Source organism: Citrus sinensis, chromosome 6 (genome assembly GCF_022201045.2).
Source record: "Citrus sinensis cultivar Valencia sweet orange chromosome 6, DVS_A1.0, whole genome shotgun sequence".
Lineage (NCBI taxonomy): Eukaryota > Viridiplantae > Streptophyta > Magnoliopsida > Sapindales > Rutaceae > Citrus > Citrus sinensis.
In genome coordinates this window covers 17,540,128-17,563,221 of record NC_068561.1, presented here as the reverse complement: position 1 = coordinate 17,563,221, position 23,094 = coordinate 17,540,128, and the positions used below count along the sequence as shown (strand labels likewise).

The 23,094-nt window shown below is 34.3% G+C and overlaps 2 protein-coding genes across 4 annotated transcripts; both read left to right on the top strand.

The window, feature by feature from the left end:
- The first annotated feature begins 4,042 nt into the window (after positions 1-4,042).
- Positions 4,043-19,640, top strand: LOC102620172 (uncharacterized). 2 transcript variants are annotated; one of them, XM_052443008.1, is made up of 24 exons: positions 4,066-4,823; positions 5,243-5,314; positions 5,440-5,483; positions 5,573-5,684; positions 5,799-5,870; positions 6,229-6,291; positions 6,757-6,834; positions 6,915-7,007; positions 7,443-7,562; positions 7,816-7,902; positions 8,010-8,219; positions 8,307-8,354; positions 8,996-9,250; positions 9,419-9,525; positions 9,783-10,027; positions 10,418-10,486; positions 10,578-10,642; positions 10,838-11,007; positions 11,159-11,237; positions 11,678-11,933; positions 12,300-12,345; positions 17,674-17,782; positions 18,014-18,076; positions 19,339-19,640. In XM_052443008.1, exons 1-24 carry the CDS (start codon positions 4,506-4,508, stop codon positions 19,417-19,419), a joined length of 2,862 nt encoding a protein of 953 aa, XP_052298968.1. In that variant the 5' UTR covers positions 4,066-4,505; the 3' UTR covers positions 19,420-19,640. The 2 variants fall into 2 exon arrangements, with proteins under 2 accessions (XP_052298969.1, XP_052298968.1); XM_052443009.1 differs by lacking the exons at positions 9,783-10,027; positions 10,418-10,486; positions 10,578-10,642; ... (5 more) ...; positions 18,014-18,076; positions 19,339-19,640 and having other exon boundaries at positions 4,043-4,823; positions 9,389-9,525.
- An 817-nt stretch (positions 19,641-20,457) lies between these two features.
- LOC102612179 (uncharacterized) lies at positions 20,458-23,067 on the top strand. 2 transcript variants are annotated; one of them, XM_025100210.2, is made up of 2 exons: positions 20,458-20,643; positions 21,113-23,067. In XM_025100210.2, the coding sequence occupies exon 2, from the start codon at positions 21,216-21,218 to the stop codon at positions 22,914-22,916; it is 1,701 nt and encodes a 566-aa protein (XP_024955978.1). In that variant the 5' UTR covers positions 20,458-20,643; positions 21,113-21,215; the 3' UTR covers positions 22,917-23,067. The 2 variants fall into 2 exon arrangements, with proteins under 2 accessions (XP_024955978.1, XP_006481137.1); XM_006481074.4 differs by having other exon boundaries at positions 20,459-20,643; positions 21,105-23,067.
- Positions 23,068-23,094: the final 27 nt, after the last annotated feature.

Here is a 23,094-nt window from a genome sequence, read left to right as displayed (position 1 = left end):
CTAATTAAACCCAAGTACTGAGAATCTAATCACAATTATTCTCCACTAGCTGTTTAATTAACTTTAGTCGCACGAAACTAAGAAAACTTGGGAAAACAAACGAAACCTCTCTGATATCTAATGGAATTAATTAATAATTTCCTGTTACTATTTCAAAATATACCAAAATTCCTCTATTGTCAAAACACTAACGAGTATACACACTTTTTGAAGGGCATTTAATCTTTTAAAAAATAATTATGTCACTCGTCAATTAAACTTCTGAGTTTAAAAGTGGGTCTATCCTAATTTTTCAATAATATGAGGAGGATTTTGATCAATTTTAAAATAGTATAGAGAAAATAGTTAGTTTTGTCAAGAGAAATCATATTTAGTCTAAGAATTGACATATCTACACAGATGTTAGTTTTTGTCTCGTCTTTATGGATGAAAAATAAAAATAAAAATAAAAAAAACCTCGTGGTCCTTAAATTTTATCAATCGAATTAATTGATATCTACAAAGGAGTACATTAAATATATTATATTATTTATGATTCTCTAATGCAAATACCTGTGTGCTTTAAATTGTGGAGATATAACTAGATGCAAGACAAGGTGAAAATTGAGAAAAAAAAAAAAAACTAGATCCTACGTCATCTCTACGTTTTACAACAGGACACAATGTCGCAGGATATGAAATTTTTCATACTCACATGCTAATCACAAAATACAGAGAAAAACATACACGTGAAAACATTTTATTGGGGGAACGCACTGCACCAGGTGAGTGGAAAATCTTTCAAAACCAAAACATGGGGGTAGTTAATTAGTAGTAGCTAAGATTAGGCTCAAAAATCAAGTTGCAAAAGAAGAGATCGATGGCAGTCATTTTCCATAGCTTTCAAAAATCTTGTTTCTTCAGAAAAAGCCAGCTATGATTTAGAATCAGTGTATAAAAGAACCCCACAAGAAAAAGAACTTTGGCCAGTCAAAATTAAAGCTCTCTAGGTTGCTTCCTCTTTGTTTCTAAAAGTTTTTTTTTTTTTTCAAATAATTGAGTTTGAATCTACATTATTCTTGGAAATATATCAACAACAAGATTGAAAGTTGGATGAAAGTGAAAGAAACCCATGTCAGTATAACAAACGACAGAAGCCCCCACTTGAAAATCTTGATCAGCTTTTCAATTCAAGATTTCAACTATTGCAGATATGTACGTGATGGTGAAAATTAACCAAATTGTTAATAGCAATGGATGTGCTAGAGAATTCTTTGGATCTTCAGTGTGTTTAGTGTGCAAAAATGAATGACTTATAATGAAATATTTGATAAAGATACTCGATCCGCAAATTGTTTTCGGTTGGTACCACCAAAAATCATTTTCATGATATTGTGATTTTGATGTCAAAGCTGATGAATTCAATTTTAAGACAAATTCTAACATTTTTTTTCCCTTCTACTCTAGCTTATTTCTAAGTTCATGATTATAGAAATCTAAATTTGAATAACATGAACATGAATATTAATTAAAAATAGAGATACAAGAAGAATTGGATTCAGAGTATTTTGGAATTATATATTTATTGATTATGCAGAAGTCCAAGACAATACATACTCAAAAGTTAACTTATTATAAATTGAGAGTTGCGTGGTACTTATAATCAAAGTCTATAAATTATATTTAACAGCTGTAAGATCTTCTCCTTAACACTGTTGCCACATGCATACCAATTTCAATCAAGTGAAAATGTAATGTGCGCCCACATGTTCATGAGTTTAACTATGATACTAGATAAAAAATTCATTAGTCTGTTTGTATTAAAAAATTCTAGCTCATTAGTTGAAGGATTTAGTTCAAAATAAATTCTTAGCCAATGTGAAGGCTGGGACTATTTGCACTCTAAAAATTATTTTGAACACTCTAATTTAAAAAAAAATTTACAAAAAAAATTATGTGAATTACTATTAAGGACAATTATTATAAGTTAATATTACATAATTATTTTAAACACTCATATATCATTATTCAATTTATAATTCTCATGTCTAAACTTTTACTTTCAGCATCTTCACCTATATTTTGAAAAAGTTTTCACTATTTTTTCAAAAATAAATTAAAACGAGAGTATTGTAAAATAGCCCTTTGTTTTTTTTTTCTTTTTGCATTTGACCCTTCTTCTTGTACTCTTCTTCTCTTTTTTTTTTTTTCTGGTAGTATTTATAGATCAATTTTTTGTTATTTTATTATGTTTTTACTGCAAGTTGTTTTGGATGCCCTATTAAAAATAATTATTTTGGATTCTGCATCTAATATTAATCAGAAATAAACAAAAAAATTGGTAAATAAAATTGCGTTACATAATTTTTTTTACACGTTGTGTTGATTATATGATTGTAACTATGTATTAAATCTCTTAAAATTGGGTATGCTGAATAGTTTTATTGGTGTTTTAAGTAAATACAACTAATTAATTTAAATAGTTTAGCAAGGAATTTTTTTTTTGGGAATTGTAAAAAGTATACAAACTAAAACTTAATTTTTTAATTTAATGTATGAATGATCAGACTATTAAAGTATTCAAAGTGATTTCTAAAGTGCAAATAGTCTTATCCCAATATGAACAATTCCCTTAACAATATATATAATATTCTTTGAAGTTATAAAATTTATATTGTAAAACTACAATTTTTATAATTTTTCTCATTATATCATATGTGTCCACCTAAAATTGACTAAGAAGATTAATTTTCTAGATTTAAATAGTCTCACGCTAATTTATTTTGAACATATATACGTTGCTATATGAAAACAAAAATTGCTTTCAAGATATTGGGCTCAGCATAATGTGAGTCCGGTGGATCTGTCTCGGGCCTGACTTTTTTGTTTGAGTAACTGGGCTAACATATGTATTACTTATTGGGCCAACCCGACTACTTACCACTCAACAAGTCAACTTCTTAGTGCTTACTTTTGCATTTTATATTTCTTAAAAAATTCTCAGTTTAATTCATAAAAATAGATACATTATATTAAAATTAACTATCTTCTCATTAACTTTCATCCTTAAAAAAAAAAACTTTTAAATTTTTTATTTATAAAATTCATACAAATCCTAAAATTTTAAACTATCTTCTTCTTTATCATATAATTCTTTTATTCTCCATAACTCTAAACTCTTATAACTTTGTTAAAAAAATAATATTTTTTAATTAAAATTTTAAGTACAAATATAGATTTTGAAATAGTACGGGTACAAAAAGTCGGTTAAAAGAATAATTTATTGAAGTGTTTAATTGAAATCTCATTAAAAATAAGAAATGAATTAATTTGTAAGGAATTTTAAAATGTGTCGATAGGTCTACTCCTTTATTAAGTTACTTTGCTTAACATAATTATGAGTAGATGTAAACGGAGCCCGAATTAGTATCTCATTTGAAAGATTCCAAGCACTCAGCTTTTGTTTCTAGCTGTTCATATTTTATTTTCAATGATCATTGATGTTAAATTATAATTTTAGATTATAATCAAGTCAAATCAAACTTCCAAATGTAAAGGGAATCTGGTAATATATTGCTTAAAGACATGCGAGCAGTCCTAATATCAACCTCATCATTTGGAAGCTATATAAGTTCAAAAATTAGGACATCTAAATCTATACAATATATAACCTGAAAAATTGCAATTAAAAAATTAAAATACGTAATTAATGTATAAATATAGTGTTAACATGTATGGTATATTTAATGTACTTAAGAATTCTGAGAAAACTTTGTAAGCATTAAGCAACATTCCCAACACTCATGTACAAAATTATATAATTAAAATCTTACCAAACACACACACACATATATGTAGATTAAGTTTAATTAATTTTTGTTTAATCCATGAATATGTGAATATTGTGTTTTTGCATTTCACAATTGGTGTCTGGGATTAGTATTAATACAAATGATTTGGCTAGTCCGAGGAGTTTTAGGTGCTGTTTTAATATTATTCCTCAAAGCTACTGAACGTCCTGATCTTAGCCATAAATGTTTGCAAGAGGATTTGTTATTTCTTCAATAATATTTCTTCTTAAAATACTAGAGAGTAGGCCGGAGGAGGGATATCAAACAAGTCCGGCCGCTCAAGGAAAAGACAAAAAAGGTGACAAAGAAATTTGTCTTATTATAAGCCAGACTGGGGCAGTTAAGTAGTTAACTATTTTGTCACTAATCATCATAACCATGTTTACTAATGAAAGGAGCTTCTTACTGATCAAATATCCACCGCGAGTCCACGAGTATATTTAATCTCCGGAATTCAAATAATCCAAATAGTAGATCCATCCGATAAAACGACGCCGCCAATAGCCAATGACGAACGCACGACACGTTCTTCTTCACTTGGCGTTACTTTGCCGCCCGAAAATATGAAGTCATTTTTTTAATGCAGATTTATAAAAATAAAAAATAAAAAATAAAAAATAAAGAAACAAACTCCGCTCCCATGCTCACTCTCTTCAGTCTTCAGTTCATCATCTGATGACTTCGCTCGCGTTTTCTTCAAGCTTCTCTTTCCTCCGAAACGACGCCGTTGGCGGAATAACTTTCCGGTCTCCGAAAGTTTTGAGCCGGAATCGGAAGCTGAAGTTGAAGAAGAGCGCTTGTCGTTACGCTACGAAAACGACGAGTTTGGGAGTCGAAGGTACACGCGCCAGCGTGGAGGTGTTGGAAGATCAAACTATGGCGAAGGAAGCGCGCGGTGGTAGGGTCTTGAGAGTCGGTCTCATCTGTGGAGGTCCGTCTGCTGAGCGTGGAATTTCGCTTAACTCGGCTAGATCAGTTCTTGATCATATTCAGGTATATATTCATTCACATTTAAATTTTGTATATATATACAGTACTGATCTATTTCATAATTCTGAACTTCTGAACTTTATTGAAGATTGAGAAAACTATTAAGTTATGTGATTTAATAATATAATATTATTACATTATTATTATAACATATGATTCAATAATTTTTTTATCATTACACTATTAAATTATATGATTTAACAGCTTTTCTGAATTTTAATAAATTCAAGATTCTAGTGTGTGTGTGTGTGTGTGTGTGTTAAGTGCTATGTTCAAATTTTATTAATATGCATGAAAATTATCATGTGCGGATTTCTGAATTTGGTGAAAAAATGTGAATTCTAATGCACTAATTAGATATTCAAGTAATGATGCATATCATTAAGGATCAATAACTGGATTTTTTTTTTTTTTTTTGTTAGGGAGATGATTTGCTTGTGAGGTGCTACTACATTGACCGTAATCTCAATGCCTACGCAATTTCCTCTGCTCAGGTTTGTTAAGTAATTAAGAAAAAAATGAAAGGTAGTTCATGTCTTGTTGATTCTAATTGAGCTTCATATTGTTGCTTGCTTTGAAACATTTTGGTAATTATCTTGATCCCATGTCTGATTTATAGGTGTACTCAAATACACCTGCAGATTTTGATTTTAAACTTGAAAGGTAAGCTGATTTGATTGTAAATTAGCTGTTACTAGTATTTGGTTAATCGAGAAGTGAGAATGTGAAGATTGGCTGATTGTTTATGGCAGCCTTGCCCAAGGTTTTGGGTCGTTGTCTGAATTTGGAGAACATCTTGTTGGAAATGTGGATATAGTATTCCCTGCTATACACGGTCGATTTGGTGAAGATGGTGGCATTCAGGTGTAGTATGCTATAATCGTTCATACAAGATTACAAGTGTGTAAAGAATAGGTGCATATTTTGTTAAAGGTTCTGAATGTAAGATATTGTTTCTACATTTGATGGATTATTCAGGAAGTTTTGGAAAAATATAATGTTCCATTTGTTGGCACAGGATCTCGTGCGTGTCGTCAAGCCTTTGACAAGGTAGATTAAGCTTTTTTCTTGGTCATTTTCAATGTTCTCTAGTTCTCATAGAGATTTATGGGGCATACTTTTATTTTGGAACCATAGAAATGAGTCATGGGTTTGTATATATATCACATATAGTGGATCTTACTTTTGTTGGCTATGTTCTTCCAGCAGCATCTCTTATTACCTATTTTAAAGAGAGACAGATTTTGAGTTTAATGTCTGCATCAGCAGTTGATTAGGGTTTTTGAAAATGAATACCTTCTGCAAGACGTCAATATAAATCTGACCATATCAAGTTAAGATACAGTTGTGATTTGTCCCTCAAACAAAGAAATGACACTAACACACTGTTCTTTTTTGTTATTGGCAGTATGATGCCTCCTTGGAGATGAGCAAACAAGGATTCATAACAGTACCTAGTTTCTTATTGCAGGTATTCTTCTTCAAGTACTTGCTTTTAATTAATTGTATTTCCCTTTTTTCTTCCCTGTTTTTCTTGTGTGGAAATGCATGTATCATACGTTTCTGCTTAGTGTTGCCTGTGGATCCCCATGGAATTATTTTATGAGTTGATTATTGAAAATGTTTGTCAGCCTCATTTATTCCCCATATTTTTTAAATTGACTCCATTTTCATTGCAACCTTTCTTCAAAGTAGATTTATTAATTTTAGATATTTCAGATGTAAGCACAAATGGATGCAGAATTTTGTGTGTCTGTATGTTCTTCAACACCCCCCCCCCCCCCCCCCCGCCCGGGGGGCATTGGGGGGTAAAGGTTCTTGATATGTTACTAATATGCTCTTTCACAATATCACTTTTGATATTCGACGAGACAATCATTAATGGGTCCCATTACTCTTAGCATTTTCTTTCGCTGACACTGGAAATGGCATTTAGGGAAGTGAAGTGAATGAATCTGAATTATCAAACTGGTTTGTTACTAACAAGTTGGACCCTAACTCTGGCAAAGTTGTGGTAAGGCAAATTTCCTGGTTTTTGGTTTAGTTTATCATGAAGTTTCCATAGCTAAAGATCTCAATTATACTCTTTTTCAGGTAAAACCGACAAGAGCAGGATCAAGCATTGGTGTTACAGTTGCATATGGTGTCATTGATTCCCTTAAAAAGGCTAAGGGAATTATGTTAGAGGTATTGCAGTTTCTCCCAACACTTAATAGTGATGCATGATTTAGGGATTCACTCCTTATGTGCTAAAGCTTAGACTAACTTGACATGGAGGATACCCAGTTCACTTAAAATTTAATTTAGACACTATTTGTCTGTTTTCTAAAATAAATCATTTAAATATACACTGATTGTATTGTTTTGCCTTTTTGATTTATTTGTTTTGAGTTATTGGGTATGAAAAAGTAACCATCCCAAAAAAATTGAAGCAGAAATTGTGAATTTCAGTAAATCAAAGTAGTAATTTCAATTAAATTTTCTTCAAAATATGCCTCAAAAGTCACAGGCTGGTTTAAGTTTGGATTTGGGCTACAATAGAGTTTACGGAAAATTTATACCAGTCGACTAAGGTTGTATAAGTTCAATCGTATGATTTATCTGTTTTTTTGTTTCTGATAGGGGATTGATGACAGAGTTGTGGTGGAATTATTTCTCGAGGGAGGAAGTGAGTTTACAGCCATTGTCCTTGATGTGGGATCTGGTTTTGATTGCCATCCTGTTGTCTTACTGCCAACTGAGGTTTTTTTTTTTTTTTCCTACTTGTTTGCATTATTTTCCCAGAATATATCCTAATTTTGGCTTAATCCTTCTTTGGATGAGTCGAAATATAAGATAGATACTCTAGATGAATTTATGAGAAATAATGGGCCAGCTTACTTGTTTTTGTAACTATCACTTTCATTGAATCATATACCAGAGTTTGGGTGAAACATAGTTATTTATCTTAGCCTAATAAATGGTTGGATATTAATATAATGGTGTCAATGTCCAGGTGGAGCTTCAATTTCAGGGCAGTGTTGATGTGAGGGAGAAGGATGCAATTTTTAATTATCGGAGGAAATATCTTCCAACGCAACAGGTAGTGGAGCATTGCATCCTTTGAGTTTTATTTAGTGACATGTAAATATTTCATTTAATTGCATCGTTCCAATTTCTTATTCTGAGAAATTTATGTATACTCTACAGGTTGCTTATCACACTCCGCCTCGTTTTCCTATTGTTGTTATTAATAGTATTCGGGAAGGTGCATCTCTGTTATTCCAGCGGCTTGGCCTATGTGATTTTGCTCGGATTGACGGATGGTTTCTTCCTTCTTCTACACATGTATTTTCATCTTCTGAAACCAAATATGGAAGCACTGAATGGGGAACAATTTTATTTACTGACATTAACCTGGTGAGACAGATCTCTGATTTTCCTCTACTTTGATTTTTGCCACTATTTTCCTTAGATATCTCATTTCAATGTTTTTCATATTATCAGATTAGTGGGATGGAACAGACTAGCTTCTTATTTCAGCAAGCATCAAAGGTAATTTGAAGTTTGTATATTGACAAGCATCGCAAGCTCGTAGCAGATTTATTATGTCTTGTAATTCATTGAGGATGAATAAATCATATGTTCTGCAATGTAGCTGGAACATCATTCTAGATGCTTGCATAGTGTAGATAGAATCTGCATCTGAACTATACCTAGTGCAGAACAACTGTTCTTTAGCAATTTCATTGCAGCAATGTTGAGTTTCGTGCTTCCTGAATGAAGTGTTCCAATAGATGACTACAGAAACTATGCCAACAATAATCTCATATATCTGTTTTTCTGATGTCAACATTCTATGTATTTGCAGCATAGTATTATAAGATTTTGAAGTATGGCATGTTCAGAGTTAAAAGAATTTTGATCATTTATGTGCATTTCATTGGCATGAAAGTTTTCGCAGGTCATAGTTTTAAAGTGTGGGTTGAGGAAGGATAATCTTTAAGAATTAAGATTTATTAATGAATGTTTCATATGCTTTTCCTAAGTTACTGTGCACATTCTTTCAAAAAACAATGTTTTCTGTGCAAATTGTTTTCATGTTCAATATGTTGCATACTTCTTTAATTTCTTGTAATGATTCATCCTTTTCCAAGCTTCCATTATCCCTCAGAAAGATCACTGATAATGTTTAGGTTGGATTTTCTCATTCAAACATTCTTCGAACCATTATTGGTCATGCTTGCTCGAGGTTTCCCAATCTTGCATCGTATAATAGTGTATCAAGTCATTTGCCTGGAAGATCAAGTGGCTCAAAACCTACCGAAGCACTCAACAAACGCGAAGGTATTCGTAAAGTTTTTGTCATATTTGGTGGTGACACCTCAGAGAGACAAGTATCCCTTATGAGTGGAACAAATGTATGGCTCAATTTGCAAGCATTTGATGATGTAAGTTCATAAATTCTTAGCATAAGACAATAAGACTTGTATGATTATTTATTGCTTATGGCCTCAAACATGGGTGAGAATAAATGATAAATCAACTAATAATCCAACTTACATTTTCCAGAGGTTGCCATTTTACAGGCATGATTGTCTCTTATTTGGTATCTACAGATTGAGGTAACTCCTTGTTTGCTTGCCCCTTCAATTGACTGTTCTTCTGGCATGGATGCCAATATAATGGATCCTGATTCAAGCTCCAGAGTGGTTTGGTCACTGCCGTAAGTATAGATTTTACATTTCCAGTCTTTTTTTAGGGTTTCTCTTTTCAACAAATATGTGAAGATATATATCACCTTGTCATAGTCATTTATTCATCTAATATTTGTGGGGTTCCCATTTCCTTTCTGCTGCTCATTTGCATACTAGTAGATTTTAGATCTTTAGTGATTCATAACCGTTTAGGTTCTCTTTCTCAGGACTTACATATTTTCTGATTCCAACACTGATTTTTTTTCTTCTCTTAAAAAAATTCCAGTTACTCTCTTGTGCTGAGACACACAACAGAGGAAGTTCTTGCTGTGTGCATAGAGGCAATTGAACCAGATCGAGCTGCATTCACTTCTCACTTAAGGAACCAAGTGGTAAATGATCTCGTGGAAGGTTTGAAGAAACACAGTTGGTTTACTGGGTTTGATATAGCTGATGAACTACCTATGAGACATTCAATAAATGAGTGGATTAAGCTTGCCAAGGAAAATCAGGCAACAGTTTTTATTGCAGGTTCTGTCTCTGGCTCTGCTCTTTATCTTTTTTTTTTTTTTAAAAGTTGTTTTGGGGGTGGGGTTTGGGGGGGGGGGGGGGTTTCTTTATTACGATGATTGCTCTACAGGAATTGTTAACTCTCCCTCTCCCTTAATCCTCCCAATCCCTGATGAAGGCAGCAGTGGATCTTAAGTCTTGCATTGGCATCAAGTTACTAGCTAGTTTAACTGGGACCTACTGTATATGCATCAAAATGTCCGGAGTGTAATTTACATAATATTTATATTCCAAAAATGATTGGTCTAGCATAATCTGTTCAGCCCTAGCAACTGTTAACTTAATCAATCAAAGTTCCCCCCCCCCCCCCCCCATCCGGTCATTATTAGGTTTATATACTTTTATATGCAGTTCATGGAGGCATCGGTGAAGATGGTACACTTCAGTCTTTGCTGGAGGCTGAAGGAGTTCCTTACACAGGTTTATTCTCACTGACACTTGGTAAAATAATATGTTCTCTGTGTACAAGATTACTCATTTTCCCTTTTGCTTTTGCTTCTCCTGAATGAAGGTCCTGGTGTGATGGCTTCTAAAACCTGTATGGACAAAGTTGCAACATCTTTAGCGCTTAATCATGTACGATAGCAAATAACACGTATTGTGTTCTCCAATAAAAATGCTGATCTTATCTTTCTCTTGAAAGCTTAAATTAGTTTCATTGCCAACCATTATTCCCATAAGCTTAGTTTTAAAACAGAGGTCCAAAAATTAGTGTTTAAGCTCTTGCCATTTTTTCTCTGTGGACTATTGAAATCTCCTCGATTTTTCCAGCTAGCAGACTTGGGAGTTCTTACCATAAATAAAGATGTGCGAAGGAAGGAGGATCTATTAAAGACACCCATAGTTGACATTTGGCATGAGCTGACCTCAAAGCTTCAGTGTAAAACACTGTGTGTTAAACCAGCAAGGGATGGGTGTTCAACCGGTGTTGCAAGATTATGGTAGGTTATTGCTTTGTGCTGATCTCTCTGCACCATAGAAAATATTGGGATGCTTGTAAAAATGGCAGGTCCTCATATGATATACATCTATGGCAATACTCTGTTTTCGAATTACTTTCATTCATATTGTGCTCCTCCATTTGTTATACAGCTGTGCTGAGGATCTCACTGTGTATGTGAAAGCATTGGAGGAGTGCCTTCTGCGGATACCTCCTAATAGTTTTTCAAGGGTTTGTAAGCCTGAATATTTCTTTTGTGGCATCTCTTTCTAAAATGTTTTATACAGATATCTTATCTCATTAAAAAAAAAATGATGACATTATTACTCAGAGAATATGTCTTATGTTATTAATGGAAATGTCTTAAAATGATAACTTGCAAGTGCCAATTGCAAAAATGATAACTAAAAGAAGTATTAGGTAAGAAAATTGGTGAAATTTTATCAGGTATTTGAAATTGAAGTGTATGAAATCTATGAACACACTTAACACCGTCGTGAGTGTAATTGATACATGCATCTAATGCTTTCCCATGAAAATCTTGTTCAATTGGTCAGGGTAGAGGGTCGCTTTTGTTTTTAAAACAATAGGAAAATTCTCTCACTTGGCTTTTGTGTTTAGAATAACAAAATCTCATGATACTTTTTTCTTCTTTTTGGAATACTATCCAGGCACATGGAATGATTGAGATGCCAAACCCTCCTCCAGAGATCTTGATCTTTGAACCATTTGTTGAGACTGACGAGATTCTTTTTTCATCGCAATCCACAAACAAAAATGCAGATCGCCTCATGTGGAAAGGAAACAGTCGATGGGTAGAAATTACTGTTGGTGTTATAGGAAAACGTGGATCGATGCATTCATTGATGCCTAGTGTTACTGTCAAAGAATCTGGTGACATCCTATCACTCGAGGAGAAATTTCAGGGTGCATCTTCGCTCCTTCCTTTCTTTGATAATGATACCCATGGAATTTCTTTGGTTTATTTCTTTTGAATTTTTGATCCTCAAACTACAAGGCAACATAACAAGTTAACAGTAACAGGAAGCAATAATTCAATGATTGAGCAATCTATTAAAGCATCATTAGAAGAAGCAGATAGATATACGATATCTGAACAAACTAGGATTTTGATAGCAGATGTCTTCTTTAGGCCCATAACAGAAACTTGTGTAATTCAAAGTTTGACTTGAGTTCTGTATAATGTATTTTTCAAGTAGAGTAGGAAAATGGTTGGATCCTTATGTCTAGAAAGGCATTTTTCCATGTGCTTACGTGGGTATTGTTTGACAGGTGGAACTGGCATCAATCTAACTCCACCTCCAGCATCAATTATGAGGTTAGTTTATGACCCTCAATTTTTGGAAGTTGAAGTTACATATGGTTTAGTTATATATGGTTAACTGCTTCTTTTATGCAATATTCCGTTGTTCCTCTTAGTTCTATAATGGCCCATGCTGGAATGTTATGCATGCATAAATTTCTTTTTATATTATGAAAATTGGATGTTTAGTATTTGGTTCTGTAGTAAAAAAGGAAAAAACAGAGAGACAAAGCTATAGAACTTTTCCTTATTATTATTATTCAAAACACAGTGATCGGTAGAAATAAATAGGAAAACTAGAGAGCAATTCTAGGGCTAATTTTTAGGACCATAAAATCAGAGTGTATCTACTTTCCTGATTTATGGTATTTTCCTATTTTATTCAAATAACAAGAAAATAGCTAAGAATCCCTAAATTATCGACACCCCCCCTCAAGTTGGCGCAAAGATATCAATCATGCCCAACTTGCTAACTTGAAGTTCAAATGGCTGTCTCATCAAGCTCTTGGTGAAGACATCTGCAAGCTGCTTCACAGTGGGAACAAAAGGAGTACAAATTATCCCTTCGTCAAGCTTCTCTTTTATAAAATGTCTATCAATCTCAACATGCTTTGTCCTGTCATGTAACACCGGATTATGGGCTATACTAATAGCTGACTTATTATCACAGTACAACCTCATAGGGAGACTAAATGGCTGTTTAAGTTCTTCTAGAACCCGTTTTAACCAAAGTACTTCACACACTCCTTGAGCCATTGAACGAAATTCAGCTTCAGCACTACTTCTAGCAACAACACTTTGCTTTTTGCTCCTCCAAGTAACTAGATTACCCCATATAAAAGTGCAGTATCCGGATGTTGATCTTCTGTCAGTGATTGAACCTGCCCAATCTGCATCGGTATAAACTTCAATTCCTCTTTGCTAATTTTTACCAAAAAACAGACCTTTCCCCGGAGTTGCTTTCAAATAACGAAGAATTCAAAACACGGCTTCAAAATGTTCCTCACAAGGAGAATGCATAAATTGACTTACCATACTTACAGCAAAAGCTATGTCAGGTCGAGTATGAGACAAATAAATCAACTTCCCAACTAACCTTTGATATCTGCCAGCATTCACATGAACTCCTCCTTTCACTTCTCCAAGCTTCACATTTGCTTCAATTAGAGTCTCAGCTGGCTTACACCCACTCATACCAGTTTCTTTCAAGAGATCCAAGGTATATTTTCTTTGTGATACCACTATACCTTCTTTTGATCTTGCAATTTCTATTCCCAAGAAATATCTTAATTGCCCCAAATCCTTTATCTCAAACTCCTTAGCTAAACATTGCTTTAATCGGTTCATTTCTTCTGTATCATCTCCTGTCAGAATTATATCATCTACATAAACGATTAAAACCGAGAGCTTGTCTTTGGTGGAGACTTTTGTAAAGAGAGTATGATCTGCTTGTCCTTAACTATAGCCCTGGCTCTTCACAAACTTTGTAAACCTTTCAAACCAGGCTCTAGGTGACTGCTTTAGACCATATAATGATCTTTTAAGTCTACATACTTTGGATCCGAACTTCTCAGTAAAACCCGGTGGAGGCTCCATATAGACTTCCTCTTCAAGATCACCATTGAGGAAAGCATTCTTTACATCTAATTGATTTAAAGACCAGTCAAGATTTGCAGCAACTGACAAAAGAACACGAACAATGTTTAGTTTAGCCACTGGAGAGAAAGTTTCAGAATAATCTATTCCATAAGTTTGTGTATAGTCTTTCGCTACCAGTCGAGCCTTGTATCGTTCTAAGGACCCATCAGAGTTATATTTCACAGTGAATACCCATTTACAACCAACACCTTTTCCTTGTGGTGGATCAACTTTTTCCCAAGTAGCATTCTTCTCCAGAGCTCTCATCTCCTCAAAAATAGCCTCCCTCCATTCAGGAACCTTTAGAGCTTCCTGTACATTAGTTGGAATAACCACACTAGAGACTTGTGAAATAAAGGCACGAAAGGAAGGGGTCACATTTTTATAAGAAATAAAGTTGGATAAAGGATGTTTAGTACAAGACCTAACACCTTTCCTAAGAGCAATAAGAAGATCTTTTTGATTTGAGGAATTTAACTCAAAATTACCTGGAGGATTCTTGTCAGAATTTTCGTGATCCAACCTCTGGTCAGATTCTTGGTGATGCTGTAGGACAGTGTTCCTCTTCTTTTTTTGTTCTAGGTACTCCTTTGAATACACAAGACCTTTATACCGTTTCGTGCACATCTTTGACATTCCAGAATTTTGGTTATGTGATGGCATTAACGGAGGTTGTCTAGAATTTTCAACAGTTGATTCATTTGGATTCCCTTTCTCATTTTCTTTCGGCAAAACATCATTATTAATACAATCAAATTCAATGTTTAAGTCAGAATCATTTAAGCACATATCATTTTCACTATTGTTTTTCTCCCCTTGAAAATGAAAATTGTGAGAATATGATTGTCCTTCGAAGAAAGTGACATCCATAGAAACAAACATTTTGTTCAAAACTGGATCAAAGCATTTATAACATTTTTGATTTGTAGGATAGCCTACAAAAATGCATTTATGTGCCTTTGGATCGAATTTTGTTCTTCTAGAGTCATGGTTATGAACAAAAGCAATACTGCCAAAAATTTTTAATGGAATACTTGTTATTAACCTTGAAGTTGGAAAACATTCATTGAAAAGATTTATTGGTGTCTTAAACCCTAAAGTTCTTGTAGGCATTCTATTTATCAAAAATGTGGCTGTCAAAACAGCTTCTCCCTAAAGATACTTTGGAACTTTAGTTGTAAAGCTCAAGGCCCTAGCAACTTCAAGGAGATGCTTATTCTTCCTTTCAGCCACTCCATTTTGTTGTGGAGTATTGATACAAGAACTTTGATGTATAATTCCTTTTTCATCAAAAAAATTCCCTAACACATGATTAAAAAACTCTTTGCCATTATCACTCGGAAAAATCTTAATCTGAGTTTGAAATTGTGTTTGTACCATAGTATAAAATTTTTTAAACACACTTTCAACATCAGATTTATCTTTTAGCAGAAATACCCAAGTAACTCTAGTATGATCATCAATAAATGTAAGAAACCAGCGTTTTCCAGAAAAAGTTGCCACTCTAGAAGGGCCCCATACATCACTATGAATCATAGTAAATGGTTTTGATTTTTGGTATGGTTGTGGCAGAAAAACAGCACGATGATGTTTAGCTAATTCACAAACTTCGCATTGAAAACTGAAAGCATTTTTATTCATGAATAATTTGGGTAATAACTGCTTTAAATATTGAAAACTTGGATGTCCTAATCGAAAATGCCATAACATAATCTCATTGTTACTGGAAATAGAAATAGAATTGAAACAAGTCTGCTGGTCTTGCCTTCCAAAGTTTGAACCATTATTAAAGAGGTAGAGGCCACCGTCTTGCCTAGCATCCCCAATCGTCTTCCCCGAGGTTAAATCCTGAAATTTACAATGAGAGGACCAAAAATTAATTTTACAGTTATGATCACGAGTTAATTTACTAACTGACAAGAGATTATAAAACAAATGAGGAACATGAAGAACATCTTTCAAAGTAAGAAGAGGAGAAATAATAATTTTTCCTTTCCCTGCAACAGTTGCAAAGGAACCATATGCTATTTTGACCTTTTGATTTCCTGCACAAGGTGAATAAGAAGAAAACAACTGCGAGGACCCAGTCATATGATCAGTTGCTCCAGAATCTAATATCCAGGATGTGTTTGGATTGATACAGGTAAAGGTTGTGGTGAAAATATTACCTGATTGGGCTAAAGAACAAGATGAACTAGAATTTCCTACGGATTGGGATTGAAACATCTTGTACAGGTGCTCCATTTGTTACTTAGTAAAAAGAAGAGATTCTGAGGATGACTGCTGCTCTGGATTAGTGGTGCTAACCTGGAAAGCACGATTATCTCCTGCTGGCCGAGCATCGTCACCTGATTTCTTCTTCCAATTTGCGGGTTTTCCATGGAGTTTCCAACAACTTTCTCGTGTATGCCACGGTTTCCGACAATGATCACACCATGGCCTTTGTTTGCCTCATCGTCTATCTCTTTGTTGCTCATTACCACGAGCTACAAGGGCTGAACCATCAAGATCAGTCTTTGGTTCCTCTACTCGCTTTAACATCACATGTCTCCGAGCTTCCTCGCGACGAACCTCTGAAAAAACTTCTCTAATAGAGGGTAGAGGTTTTCGCCCCAAAACTCGTCCTCGAACCTCATCAAGGTCTATATTTAGTCCTGCCAAAAATACAAACACTCGACTTTGCTCAATTTGTTTTTTGTATCGAGCGCTATCGTTTGGACTCTCCCATACCTCAACTTCAAACATATCCAATTCCTGCCACAAAATCATCATGTCGTTATAATATACAGTTACATCTCTATCACCTTGTTGCGTCCGCCACATCCGAGTGTTTATTTCATATAATTGAGAATGATTCTCTAGGTCTGAGTATGTCTCTCTAACAGCCTCCCAAACATCACGAGCAGTTGGCAAAAACATGAACGGCTTTCCCAAAGTAGGTTCCATGGAATTAATAAGCCAGACGGTAACCATTGAATTTTCTGATCGCCACTGTAGGAATTTTGGGTCATCAGCAGCTGGAGGTTGAATTTCTCCATTTAAATATCCAAGTTTGCCTTTGCCATCAATCACCAAACGCACAGACTGCGACCACTCTAAATAATTTTTACCATTTAACTTGTGAATGGTTATTTGTAAAGTGTTTTCACTAACAGGCACAATTGGGGATGGCTGGGAAATCCCTTCAGAGGATGTCGCAGTGCTGTTAGCGTCGGAGGAAGCCGAATTAGAGCCAACCATGGCTGCTTTGTAGTTCATGGCCGAACCCTAAAGCTCTGATACCATGTAGTAAAAAAGGAAAAAACAGAGAGACAAAGCTATAGAACTTTTCCTTATTATTATTATTCAAAACACAGTGATCGGTAGAAATAAATAGGAAAACTAGAGAGCAATTCTAGGGCTAATTTTTAGGACCATAAAATCAGAGTGTATCTACTTTCCTGATTTATGGTATTTTCCTATTTTATTCAAATAACAAGAAAATAGCTAAGAATCCCTAAATTATCGACATTGTGACTGGTAATACTGATACGCTTGCTGAAAATGGTATGCTCTTTTGGCCACAATTGTGACAAGAAACAATTTTGAATACTACAGCATTGTTAAACAAAAATCAAAAGATTGAAAATTTATTTGTAAAGCTTGTAACTTGTTTAACATTTCTTTTGTTGAATAATTTTTTCTTTGTTTTTCTTTTTGTTTCAGCACTGAGGCTCTGGATAAATGTAAACAACATATAGAACTAATTGCAAACGCTTTGCAGTTAGAAGGTTTTTCACGAATTGATGCATTTGTTAATGTTGATAATGGAGAGGTACAGTGATTTTATGATGCAAAGAATACGTTTCCATTTGTTGTTTGCCGAATTAGTAAAAGAGCAAGATTTAAGCTTCCTCCTTTTTTTTTAAAAGCCTTTTCTTGTGAATTATGTGGTTTATCTTGTGAATGATTTAGATTTTCACAATTTATATACGGGCATCCTATTCACTTGCTTTTGTTATCAATGAATAATCTGTTTACTTATTGCCAATTTCATATTTTTCAGGTATTGATTATTGAGGTGAATACTGTGCCGGGAATGACTCCTTCCACTGTATTGATACATCAGGTAATAACCAATTCCCAGATTCACATATTGTTTCTATGGATGGCAATGGGAAGGGGAGGGGAGGGGAGGGGACCAATTTCCCCTTACCCATCCCGATATTTTGCGTATGTCCCTGTCCTCGTCAGAATTACTTGAGAAAATCTTCATCTCCTCCCCGAATAATAACAGGGGATCCCCGAGGGTCCCCGATCCCCGAATAACTAATACATTTTTTGTTTTCGATTTTGAGTTAATCATATTAAAATAAAAAATTCAAATAAAAGTAAAGTTTGAAATATATCTTACATTAATATCCATTACAAAAGTCAAATATATTAAATTAGTAAGTAACGTAGCATGTAAGGGATACAAACTTTTTTTACAAACTATCGTGAATAAATTAATAGTCTAATATAAAATTGTTACAAATAAAATCGAATTTAGATTCAAAATTAACTTTTTCAATGGTGGCGTGGACACTTTATAAATGTGGATTATTCCCTTTACGTCACAATAGTTAAGTTGGAGCAAATCAAGAGCAAATATTAGATTAGATATTAAAATTGTGATTCGTTGTGGGCAATTATAACATCTTAAAATAAATAAAAAATAGAATTAAGTTTAAAACATTTAATGAATATTAAAATAAAAACAAAATTTTCGGGCTAATAAAATTTACTTAGTTTTTTTAATGTCCTAAATAAAAATTTAGGACTTTAATTAGTTAATTAGGCTTAAAAGTTTAATAATATAAATATTTTGATATTTTTTATTTTTACCAATATTTATAATTTTATAATTTATTTACTAGTAATTTTAAAAAATTAAAATTAAAATTAAAATGGAGAAATGGGTAAGGGATAGGGATTCCACCTCATCCTCGTCCCCTCCTCGAATAAGAAATTTGGTAAAAAATTTTCCTCATTCTTTCCCTAAATAAGAAATTGAGTATGAAATTATCTTCATACCTTCCTCGAATAGGAAAAATCTCTGAGTATAACCGTCCCTGTGGGAATTTTTGACATCCCTAATTGTTTCAACAACTTAGATTGTTTTGGTGTCCTATGGAAATTTGACTCAGCTAATGGTTCTGATAATTGCTCTGTAAAATCTAGTTTGTATCACCGAATGGAGAATTTAGAGATCATTTTATCTAGAAACGCTTGAATCATCTTAGCTCCTATCTAGAAGAAACTGACTAGTTCATGTTTTTTATGGAGATATAATTGACAAAAATGTGAATGTGGGTCCTGACATATTTTCATTGTGCTGTAATGTCTCAGGCTCTATCAGAGCAGCCACCCATGTATCCCCATCAGTTCTTCCGTAAGGTGCTTGACTTGGGGTCAGAGAGGTTCTTGTGAAATTGATATTTTATGCAAGAGTCAAACATTAACGGCTGATGCAATGCTTTCAAACAAGGGAGTAAAGAAATTTACAAAAAAACATTCGGTCAATAGAAATACAAATCGTTCTCCAATTGTACCCAGTGCAAATGTAATTTTTATAGTGCTGGTGAAATTGAATAGTACATTCTCTGCTGTAGAACGTTTGGACAAAGTCTGATCAACCCACTTTTCTTTTACCTTAGTTCGCTTTATATCTTTAATTATTGAAGGATATTGGACATGTGGCATAGTAGAATTTAATGACCATACAAAACCGGGCAGCTTCAACAACCTACTAACAGATTAAAAAAAAAAATATATATATATATATATATATATATATATATATATATATGAGGTGGTATTAGAAAAGTGAAAAGGGGTAAAAAAACGCCTTGCGCATGCAGTACGCGGCAGGCGCTGGCGCCGCTTGACGAAGATTTTTCTTTTATCTTTAACATGGACTAATAACGGCAATGGGGAAAGTGAACCCGTGTATTCTGGAAGACAGAACAGCCCCTACATGACTACGTCTACAAATTCAAAAGTGACGCCAATATAAATTTTTTTTTTCATTTATTAAAAAAAAGGGAAAGAAATTATTTGGAGAACCAAAAAATAAAAGCTACTATCATTTTAACAATTAATATTTACCCCAAATTAAAGCTAAGGGGATTGTTTGATATATTGCATCAACATGGTACAGATCCTTTGATGAGCAAACCTTACTTGGATTTTAAAGTTTTATTTATAACTATTTTCTTTTGTTTTTGTTTTTATTTTAAAAAAAAAAGCCTTCAAAGGGTCCACCACGCTGCTGCTTTGAAATGTATATCAATAACAAAAAGATATATTTTTTTCTCTTTATTGGATCGTGTAACTATGTAACTGCACCGAAATGTCCTTGAAATCAAGTACGAAAAGACAGAACAAGACAAAATAAATAAAGGAAAAAGTAACACTAAAAACAGAAATTTTGTATTCAAAATTTGAAACCCAATTTTAAAAAGAAAGAAAAGTGTAAAGTGACAATTCTCTTTAAAGCCAAAAATTTTGTCGGTATTAAATTTAATTCTCGGCAGTTTATATCTCGGGTTCACAGATATGTTGTAAGCCCGCCAGATGGTTAAAGCTTCTAGTTCCATGGAAACAAGTGGTGGAGACAACAAAGGTCGAGCTTCTTTGATGATCAATCTTTAGGTAAGTGGGTTTTAGTGTAAAGTTTTATTTTTTGTTTTCTCAATTACTTTGTTTCTCAAATTGCCATTAAGCTTCAGAGGTAATAAATTGTGTAAAAGCTTTCAGCTTTCACGCTCTGGATATATGAGTGCTTGTGTACGCTCTTTTTTTTTTTTTTAGTTTATAATTTTGCCTTGCGGTGGCTTGGATCATATACTTGACTGAATTCATTTGTGTTTTAAAGTATAATGGTTGTTGCGTTTATCACCAAAAGTCCTAACCATGTCTTATTGATGATTAAGTTTCTACCTTTCTCTGTTTACAGATTTTCATCATTTTCACAATACTAGTCTTGCTTTTAATTTCAAGGACCAAAATGCTCTTAAGTTCCAACTGGATTTGTCTTTTGATATCAAAGACTTGTACCTTGTCAATAAATCACCCTTTAATTTGTTGCGTCTGTTGTTTGTTCTTTTGGAAAGGTCTTCAGAAAGTTAAGCTCCTGTGGTGGTGGCAGTAACATGATTTTTGGAATTTGAGTGGAGAATTTTCTGGAACCCAAGAAACTGAAGAGAACGTTAACATTGAGGTAAATGGTTTCCAATAGTGATAAAGAGCTAGCAGAATTTCAGGAACATATGCCATCAAATGTGTCTCTGGATGGTCATAAAGCCAACGGCCAAAATGTTCTTCCTGTTTCGATGTCACAAAGGGGTTTGCTGAGTGATGAAAACCCCAGATTAGGGAAGTTACCACTTAATATTCCCAGCAGATTGAACTTTCTGAAATTTGGTTCCAGTGGAAATTTAACTTCTGCATCTGCTAAATTTCAGCAGAACACAGAGGAAAGAGATGTAGTCTCACATTCTATACCCTCGTCGAGTGGCCAAGGTATTCAAGGTTGGTTCAGTGGAAGTCTTGCTAAGAAAGTTGCATGGTCATCTCTGTGGAAAATCTGCAAAGAATGGATCAAGGATCCTTTGAACATGGCTCTTCTCTTATGGATCATTTGCGTTGCTGTCTCAGGAGCTATACTTTTTCTTGTGATGACAGGAATGCTTAATCACGCTCTACCAAAGAAGTCACAGAGAGATGCCTGGTTTGAGGTCAATAATCAAATCCTCAATGCTCTGTTTACTCTAATGTGCCTATACCAACACCCAAAGCGGTTTCACCACCTTGTACTTCTGTGTAGGTGGAAGCCAAAGGATGTCTCTACCTTGAGAAAAATATACTGTAAGAATGGTACTTACAAACCCCATGAATGGACCCATATGATGGTTGTAGTTGTGTTGCTCCATGTTAATTGCTTTGCTCAGTATACCTTGTGTGGCCTTAACTGGGGATATAAAAGATCTGAACGACCTGCTATAGGTGTTGGTATCTGCCTCTCTGTTGCAGTCGCTGCACCTGCAATTGCTGGTTTGTACTCAGTTATTAGTCCACTTGGGAAGGATTATAATTCTGAAGTTGAATTGAAAACCCAAGATCAAATTCCCATGAATGGCACTGGCTATTCCAGTAACCAGAGGTTGTCATTTGAGAAACAATTCTCGATTGCAGCATCAAACAAGCACAAAAGTGTTGAGTATGCCCCTGTATGGAGAGGGGGATTATTTGACATTTGGGAAGATATTGCCATATCATATCTTTCTCTATTCTTCAGTTTTTGTGTTTTTGGATGGAATATGGAAAGGCTTGGTTTTGGGAACATGTACGTTCATATTGCAACTTTTTTCCTCTTTTGCACAGCTCCATTCTGGGTTTTCAACTTTGCTGCCGTCAATATTGATAATGAGACTGTCCGGGAGGTTCTGAAATTAACTGGTCTTGTGCTTTGCATTTTTGGATTACTCTACGGTGGGTTCTGGAGAATTCAAATGAGAAAGAGGTTCAATTTGCCAGCAAATAACTCATGTTGTGGAAAACCAGCCATTGCAGATTTTGCTCAATGGCTATTCTGTTGTTGGTGCTCTCTTGCACAGGAAGTTAGAACAGCTGATTACTATGACGTTGTGGAAGGTAAGCTTTGCATGAAGCAAACAGATGAGAATAGCCAGCTTACACTGTCACCGTTACCTCGTGAAGATGGATCAGCTCAATTCAGATTGAGCCAAACTTCTCTCTCTGGAAACAATCCTGGGTTTTCGAGGATTGGGATTGGAAAATTTTCTGGTCCAGGCAGGTTTTCAAAAGATAAATATAGTCCCAATAGGCAGGCTTCTGAAGTGGAGGGAGAAAGAGATGCTGACTATCTTATGAAGCCACCGGTTCGACCATCGATTCAGAGATGAGACAATATGCTGAAGAAATCTGTATTGATAGTATCTTTGTAGCTTGTTGGACAATTTTGTCGCATCTCTGTGCTTTCACTTGCTACCTTATAGTGTCCACAACAATTTATTGAGCCATCTTTGCAGAAATACCAATCATAGTTTTGAATGAGCTCTTTTACTTGAGAACATAACCTTT